Source organism: Salvelinus sp. IW2-2015, linkage group LG20 (genome assembly GCF_002910315.2).
Source record: "Salvelinus sp. IW2-2015 linkage group LG20, ASM291031v2, whole genome shotgun sequence".
NCBI lineage: Eukaryota > Metazoa > Chordata > Actinopteri > Salmoniformes > Salmonidae > Salvelinus > Salvelinus sp. IW2-2015.
The window spans coordinates 68,502,241-68,511,149 of record NC_036860.1 but is presented as its reverse complement, the minus strand read 5'-3'; the positions used below and the strand labels follow the sequence as shown (position 1 = coordinate 68,511,149).

The 8,909-nt window shown below is 44.5% G+C and overlaps 1 protein-coding gene across 5 annotated transcripts in view; it reads left to right on the top strand.

Moving 5' to 3' along the window:
- LOC111980830 (pre-B-cell leukemia transcription factor 1) overlaps positions 1–8,909 on the top strand; it is a 56,652-nt gene continuing 47,743 nt past the window's right edge. For 2 of the 5 annotated variants that reach the window (XM_024011840.3, XM_024011839.3), the window contains exon 1: positions 1–1,394. In XM_024011840.3, the coding sequence (XP_023867608.1) occupies positions 1,216–1,394 (179 nt within the window). In that variant the 5' untranslated portion in view covers positions 1–1,215. The remainder of the gene's footprint in view (positions 1,395–8,909) is intronic. The other 3 variants (XM_024011841.3, XM_024011842.3, XM_024011843.3) reach the window with 3 other exon arrangements.

Here is an 8,909-nt window from a genome sequence, read left to right as displayed (position 1 = left end):
GTGGCTTCGTGAGCAGAAGGGAGGAAACGCCAACCTTTGTCCTGCAAAAATAAAAGGATCAGAGAAAACACACACACTCTACTGCAGCCGAGAGTGTAATGGAATTCAATTTGCCGTGGCTGGCCGGTGGAAAATGCCATTATAACTTTCAGCAAACATTTTTTTCCTCAAACGTGATTTTTATGTGGGAGGAGGGTGACTGTCCCAGCTGAGGACCCGTGAAAATACACGGGTGATCATCTTGTTAGCTAACTATTTAGTATGCCAGCGTCGTTGCCTTATTAACTAGCATTGCCCACTTGCTACATTTTGTTTGGAATTGATCAATCAGTTGCGATGCTGATGATGTGATTCTATTTTATCACATCAATTAGCTAGCTATGTTTTGAGCTTTAGCATTGTGGTCCTCGATAACATCGTTAGCCACTTTTTTTTTATTAACTTAGCTAGCGTTATTTACTTGCGCCAGCATAGTTATCTAAATTAACCCACGTTGCCTGTTATTTGCATAGCTAGTGTTATCAAATTATAGTCATTCAGTTACTTTCTTTACCGATGCCATACGAGTTTGTTTTCTGCACTTGAAGTATCTAGCTAACTGGCTACTTAGCCAGCTAATTTGGTAATTGGCTACACCAGCTAGCGCGAGCTGGTGTTATGTGAACGACGCACACTGGTCCTCGCGCAGCTTTTTCCAGTCTGCGAAAACAATACTCTGTTTTGATTAGCCCCTTTGAACCACCGCGAGTGTGATAATTGATGTATGTATCTAGCTAGCAAGGTGTTGCCACATTTTGTTTTGTCTTTATTTTTGCATTATTTTGAATGCATATTTTATTCGCCGGACAGAACGATTTTCTTGTTTTAACGTGAGGCGCTGTCTGCCAGCTCCCTACTTAGTGCATGTGTCCGTTGCTTTTTTTCTGTATGTTTCTTAGGGCTACACAGCTAGCTTGTCAGTTGCTTAGCTAGCAACATTTATTCGCTATAGTAGTTTGCCGTGGTTATTGACATCGGCGAGCAGCACAAATCGTTTATGCATGTGGAACTGCTTTGGAATATTTATTTTTTAGGTTAACTAACGTTAGCTGGCTGTAATTAATTACTATCAGCCAGTGGCGTATGATTTGCGCTGGGGGTTTCATTGTTAGCTAGCTGGCTAATTGTGTGAATTCGATTGTGAGGAAAGGACCTAGGTTTTTTTTTAAAGTAGCTATGGATGATCAGACGCGAATGCTGGCGGGTCTCGCCGGACTCGGCGGGTTATCACAAGGCGACGTTGGCGACCAAGACTCGGTTAGGAAACAGCTCGGTCAACCTCAACAAGACATTGGGGATATTCTACAACAGATTATGGCCATCACAGACGAAAGCCTGGACGAGGCGCAGGCCAGGTAAGAAAGGTGCTGCGAGGGAAATCTGGAGCGAAGATGAGACGATATGTTTTTGTTAATGCTTTCGTCTTGTGTTCTGTTACTCTCTTGTTGCCTGGTACAGTACAATTATGAATATTTGATGTGATGCACGCTGCTTTATTCAGTCACTTGTGATTTGTCAACAACAGAAGATTCCATTATCTGACTAATAATTTAATGGTTGGCTACACGAATAAAGGAAGCAGGCTCCTCACACATACACACAGAATATTTATATAGCCTAGCCCATTGGTGCCAAACATACGGCCCAGGTGCCATATCCGGCCCGCGAGGGGTCCAATCATGCAGGTGGTTTGAGTAAAATCATTTTTATTTTTGTGTGGAGGAAAACAGTCAAAATACTTTAAATTACTAAAACAAAATCTTAACTGTGTATAAATGATAATGGAGCTATATTCATACCGTTTCTTGACTGTCGAGCTCACACACAAAATCACAAATGAAAGCTAAACAGTCAGGGAGCATCAAATCCCAAAAATTATGGATTTTTTTGCCGATTTTGAAGGCAAGGAAATATAACACATTTTCAGTGCAGCTCTCTAGACCTCGTTGAAAACAGAATGCGGCCCTGGGACAAAATTAGTTTGACACCCCTGGCTTATCCCATTCATAGATGCTAACCACCTTTAACACCTAGTGACAATAGTATCTTCTGGCCAGGGGAGTTGTTAAGAGTCCCACGCATATGTTAAATGGTAACATGCATCGCTTGTGGTACAGTTTTGGAAACATAATGATTGTATCTTTTATAGTAGCAAGAAATAATTTTCAAAAAACAAAAGGTTAAATTACCACAAACTTTTTTTTTTTGCTGTACTTTAGGGTTCCCACATTTCCAAGTTAAAGCACTTGTTTTACGGAAGACAGTTGACTACCTGTGCTAATTGGCTATCAGCGTCTCCAAACACCTGTGTGTAAACAGAAGACTGACGCCACACAAACGTGTTGTCACTGAAAAATACTTTCGGCTGCAACTGTTACAACCTGTTAAAGCAGTGTACAGTAAGTGTAAATTTAGCATTTGTGAAAATGTTTTGATGTGATATGAAAGACGGCTTTGTTTCTAGAACCGTACCGCAATTGTGAATCTATTCACGTTTAGATGGAGTATTTGGCTGTTTCGGCTGGCAGAGCCAAGATCTTTGGACTATAAAGAGTTAACTTTAGGCTCCTATTTTACTGCTCAAGATTAGAACATCTCATTGCATTGTGGTTTTCACACATCGTGGCATCTTTGCCTGATTTCATGTTTTGATGTACAGTTACAGTTGAAGTCGGAAGTTTACATATGCCTTAGCCAAATACATTTAAGCCCAGTTTTTCACAATTCCTGACATTTAATCCTAGTAAATAATCCCTGTTTTAGGTCAATTACGATCACCACTTTAATTTAAGAATGTGAAATGTCAGAATAATAGTAGAGATTTATTTCAGCTTTTATTTCATCACATTCCCAGTGGGTCAGAAGTTTACATTCACTCAATTAGTATTTGGTAGCATTGCCTTTAAACTGTTTAACTTGGGTCAAATGTTTCGGGTAGCCTTCCACGAGCTTCCCACAATAAGTTGGAGGAATTTCTCCTGACAGAGATGGTGTAACTGAGTCAGGTTTTAGGCCTCCTTGCTCACACACACTTTTTCAGTTCTGCCCACAAATTTTCTATAGGATTGAAGTCATGGCTTTGATGGCTACTCTAATACCTTGACTTTGTTGTCCTTAAGTCATTTTGCCACAACTTTGGAAGTATGTTTGGGGTCATTGTCCATTTGGAAGACCCATTTGCGACCAAGCTTTAACTTCCTGACTGATGTCTTGAGATGTTGCTTCAATATAATATAGTCCCTCCTGCAGCAAAGCACCCCCACAACATGATGCTGCCATCCCCGTGCTTCACAATTCGGATGGTGTTCTTTGGCTTGCAAGCCTCCCCCTTTTTCCTCCAAACATAACAATGGTCATTATGGCCAAACAGTTCCATTTTTGTTTCATCAGACCAGAGGACATTAATCCAAAAAGTACGATCTTTGTCCCCATGTGCAGTTGCAAACCGTAGTCTGGCTTTTTTATGGCGGTTTTGGAGCAGTGGCTTCTTCCTTGCTGAGCGGCCTTTCAGGTTATGTCGATATAGGACTTGTTTTACTGTGGATATAGATACTTTTGTACCTGTTTCCTCCAGCATCTTCACAAGGTCCTTTGCTGTTGTTCTGGGATTGATTTTCACTTTTCGCACCAATCATCTCTAGGAGACAAAACACGTCTCCTTTCTGAGCGGTATGACGGCTGTGTGGTCCCATGGTGTTTATACTTGCGTTCTATTGTTGTACAGATGAACGTGGTACAATTTCTTTTTCTGAGGTCTTGGCTGATTTCTTTTGATTTTCCCATGATGTCAAGGAAAGAGGCACTGAGTTTGAAGGTAGGCCTTGAAATACATCCACAGGTACACCTCCAATTGACTCAAATGATGTCAATTAGCCTATCAGAAGCTTCTAAAGCCATGACATCATTTTCTGGAATTTTCCAAGCTGGTTAAAGGCATAGTCAACTTAGTGTATGTAAACTTCTGACCCACTGGAATTGTGATAGTGAATAAGTGAAATAATCTGTCTGTAAACAATTGTTGTAAAAATTACTTGTCATGCACACAGTAGATTTCCTGACCGACTTGCCAAAACTGTAGTTTGTTAACAAGAAATTTGTGGAGTGTTTGAAAAACGAGTTTTAATGACTCCAACATAAGTGTATGTAAACTTCCGACTTCAACTATGCAAATAGCACATCTGATTTTGCTCCTAGTTTGTTGGAAAGCCAGGGCAAACAGTCTTACCCGGGTTATGTAAAATGTAACATTCAGATCTATGATACCTAGTCGGTTCACCTCGATCTCTTGAAGAGTGGGCACAACTACATGAGAGCTGAAGTTTTCCCAAACGTGTTAAGTTTAAACAAGTTTTTGGCTGTCGTCAAATGACCATGCCATGTGACAGTAGTTCATGTAATATAAATACATTTGCAGTTTACACTTTTAAAGACACATGTTTAACTTTGCTACGGGTTAGTATTTAACTTTGCTAAGGGTTAGTATTTAATCTCGGCACATTGTGTCAGACCACCGTCTTTTATAATAAAAAGTGGATGAACATTGTGAAATGTCACTTTTCATCTTTCAATTACATTAGCAATCATTTAGTTTTTTTTTTTTTTGGTAATTATAATTTTTATGTCTACGTCACTGAACACATGCAAGCTCAATCAAACCATTTGTTCCCATCACAGGCCTGCCAAATTGTTAGCCCTGCTAGATAAAGGGTGTGTTAGTGCTATCCGGGATCCCATAACCCTTACCGAACCTTAACTCTTACCTTAGCCATTGTAAATTTTAACTTCCATGGGGGTAAGTATGTCCCAAAGAACCTAGATAGCAAGGACCATTAAAGATGTGTCCCAAATGGCACCGTATTCCATGTATAGTGCACTATTTCTTTTTACAAGTGCACTATATAGGGTGCAAGTTTGGACACGTCAATACACTTGATTAATCTCATACATTGTCATTAGCATAGACAATCAGGCCGCCTTTAATTGAGCCGTCGCTGTCGGTGATGATCTTTTGAAATTCAAATGGTCGTTAGTTAAAATGTTGGAGGGACTTCACTTGTGTGGGTGGGCTTGTAAAAGTTATTTGCATCGCCAGATCTGATATGACACGTCAACATGGCTATGGAAATATAATAGCATGATGTAGTTATAGGACATGTTAATCAGTCACTTGTTTTGACAGAGCAATCATTAATATTTTAGGTTTTTCATATTCACATGTTAATGCATGCATAATATATGTTTGCATATCATGACTCTTGGTGTGTGTGTGTGCATGACAATAAGCAAATTGCCCATACTCCCATGCCATGTGGCTTTGAGGAGCTGTAGGTCAGCTGAAGTCGGGAAAAAAATCAAAAGAAAACTGCAAACTGAATAGGAGACCAAACAAGCAGCAAACAAAGAAGAAAGGCTTTTGAAAAAGTAACAATCTTTCATAAAATTATACCGTTTTCTTAGCTAGCTAAGTTGTTTACCTGTTGCTAGGCAGTTGCTAGGGACATTCCTGAAGAAGCTAGCTAGCTAACAAGGAGTGTCTAGTTGGCAGAAGAGAAGAGGGACAAAGAAGGGACAAAGTGGGACAAAATAAGGACAGAAGAAAAGGGAAAGGGGACATTAAGGTGAAGCAGTCCTCTAAAGACACAAAAGACAATAATCAAGAAACAAACACTTCTATTGCCTCTCCCTCTACGATACGCACTTCCGGTTTGGTTTGGAGCGAGTAGTTGCATTCCGCTTTGCTCCACAGGTAGTATTACAGGTAGTATTACATTTCATTTCATTACAGTACAACAGTTTGATTTGTTTGATCTTAGCTGGCTACATAGCCGTCTTTGTATCCAAGATAATTGTGTAGTCTAGAGTAATTGTCGAGGTTACCTAGCCAGTTAGAGGTTACCTAGCCAGCTACACTTTCAAACAAAGTCAACAACGCAGCCACTGCTAGCTAGCCTATTTCACCAGCCAGCAGTACTATATCATTTTAGTCAATAAGATTTTTTGCAACGTAAGCTTAACTTTCTGAACATTCGAGACGTGTAGTCCACTTGTCATTCCAATCTCCTTTGCATTAGCGTAGCCTCTTCTGTAGCCTGTCAACTATGTGTCTGTCTATCCCTGTTCTCTCCTCTCTGCACACGACCATACAAACGCTTCACACCGCGTGGCCGCTGCTACTCTAACCTGGTGGTCCAGCGCGCACGACCCACGTGGAGTTCCAGGTCTCAGGCAGCCTCTGGAACTGCCGATCTGCGGCCAACAAGCAGAGTTCATCTCAGCCTATGCTTCCCTCCAGTCCCTCGACTTCTTGGCACTGACGGAAACATGGATTACCACTGATAACACTGCTACTCCTACTGCTCTCTCCTCGTCTGCCCACGTGTTCTCGCACACCCCGAGAGCTTCTGGTCAGCGGGGTGGTGGCACTGGGATCCTCATCTCTCCCAAGTGACATTCTCTCTTTCTCCCTGACCCATCTGTCTATCGCTCCTTTGAATTCCATGCTGTCACAGTTACCAGCCCTTTCAAGCTTAACATCCTTATCATTTATCGCCCTCCAGGTTCCCTTGGAGAGTTCATCAATGAGCTTGACGCCCTGATAAGTTCCTTTCCTGAGGATGGCTCACCTCTCACAGTTTGGGTGACTTTAACCTCCCCACGTCTACCTTTGACTCATTCCTCTCTGCCTCCTTCTTTCCACTCCTCTCCTCTTTTGACCTCACCCTCTCACCTTCCCCCTACTCACAAGGCAGGCAATACGCTTGACCTCATCTTTACTAGATGCTGTTCTTCCACTAATCTCATTGCAACTCCCTCCAAGTCTCCGACCACTACCTTGTATCCTTTTCCCTCTCGCTCTCATCCAACACTTCCACACTGCCCCTACTCGGATGGTATCGCGCCGTCCCAACCTTCGCTCTCTCTCCCCCGCTACTCTCTCTCTTCCATCCTATCATCTCTTCCCTCTGCTCAAACCTTCTCCAACCTATCTCCTGATTCTGCCTCCTCAACCCTCCTCTCCTCCCTTTCTGCATCCTTTGACTCTCTATGTCCCCTATCCTCCAGGCCGGCCTGGTTCCCCTCCTGCTCCGTGGCTCGACGACTCATTGCGAGCTCACAGAACAGGGCTCCGGGCAGCCGAGCGGAAATGGAGGAAAACTCGCTCCCTGCGGACCTGGCATCCTTTCACTCCCTCCTCTCTACATTCTCCTTCTCTGTCTCTGCTGCTAAAGCCAATTTCTACCACTCTAAATTCCAAGCATCTGCCTCTAACCCTAGGAACTCTTTGCCACCTTCTCCTCCCTCCTGAATCCTCCTCCCCTCCTCCCCCCTCCTCCCTCTCTGCTGATGACTTCGTCAACCATTTTGAAAGAAGGTCGACGACATCCGATCCTCGTTTGCTAAGTCAAACGACACCGCTGGTTCTGCTCACACTGCCCTACCCTGTGCTTTGACCTCTTTCTCCCTCTCTCTCCAGATGAAATCTCGCGTCTTGTGAGGCCGGCCGCCAACAACCTGCCCGCTTGACCCTATCCCTCCTCTCTTCTCCAGACCATTTCCGAGACCTTCTCCCTTACCTCACCTCGCTCATCAACTCATCCTTGACCGCTGGCTACGTCCCTTCCGTCTTCAAGAGAGCGAGAGTTGCACCCCTTCTGAAAAAACCTACACTCGATCCCTCCGATGTCAACAACTACAGACCAGTATCCCTTCTTTCTTTTCTCTCCAAAACTCTTGAACGTGCCGTCCTTGGCCAGCTCTCCTGCTATCTCTCTCAGAATGACCTTCTTGATCCAAATCAGTCAGGTTTCAAGACTAGTCATTCAACTGAGACTGCTCTTCTCTGTGTCACGGAGGCGCTCCGCACTGCTAAAGCTAACTCTCTCTCCTCTGCTCTCATCCTTCTAGACCTATCGGCTGCCTTTGATACTGTGAACCATCATATCCTCCTCTCCACCCTCTCCGAGCTGGGCATCTCCGGCGCAGCCCACGCTTGGATTGCGTCCTACCTGACAGGTCGCTCCTACCAGGTGGCGTGGCGAGAATCTGTCTCCGCACCACGTGCTCTCACCACTGGTGTCCCCAGGGCTCTGTTCTAGGCCCTCTCCTATTCTCGCTATACACCAAGTCACTTGGCTCTGTCATATCCTCACATGGTCTCTCCTATCATTGCTATGCAGACGACACACAATTAATCTTCTCCTTTCCCCCTCTGATAACCAGGTGGTGAATCGCATCTCTGCATGTCTGGCAGACATATCAGTGTGGATGACGGATCACCACCTCAAGCTGAACCTCGCAAGACGGAGCTGCTCTTCCTCGGGGAAGGACTGCCGTTCCATGATCTCGCCATCACGGTTGACAACTCCATTGTGTCCTCCTCCCAGAGTGCTAAGAACCTTGGCGTGATCCTGGACAACACCCTGTCGTTCTCAACTAACATCAAGCGGTGACCCGTTCCTGTAGGTTCATGCTCTACAACATTCGCAGAGTACGACCCTGCCTCACGCAGGAAGCGGCGCAGGTCCTAATCCAGGCACTTGTCATCTCCCGTCTGGATTACTGCAACTCGCTGTTGGCTGGGCTCCCTGCCTGTGCCATTAAACCCCTACAACTCATCCAGAACGCCGCAGCCCGTCTGGTGTTCAACTTTCCCAAGTTCTCTCACGTCACCCCGCTCCTCGCTCTCTCCACTGGCTTCCAGTTGAAGCTCGCATCCGCTACAAGACCATGGTGCTTGCCTACGGAGCTGTGAGGGGAACGGCACCTCCGTACCTTCAGGCTCTGATCAGGCCCTACCCCAAACAAGGGCACTGCGTTCATCCACCTCTGGCCTGCTCGCCTCCCTACCTCTGAGGAAGTACAGTTTCCCG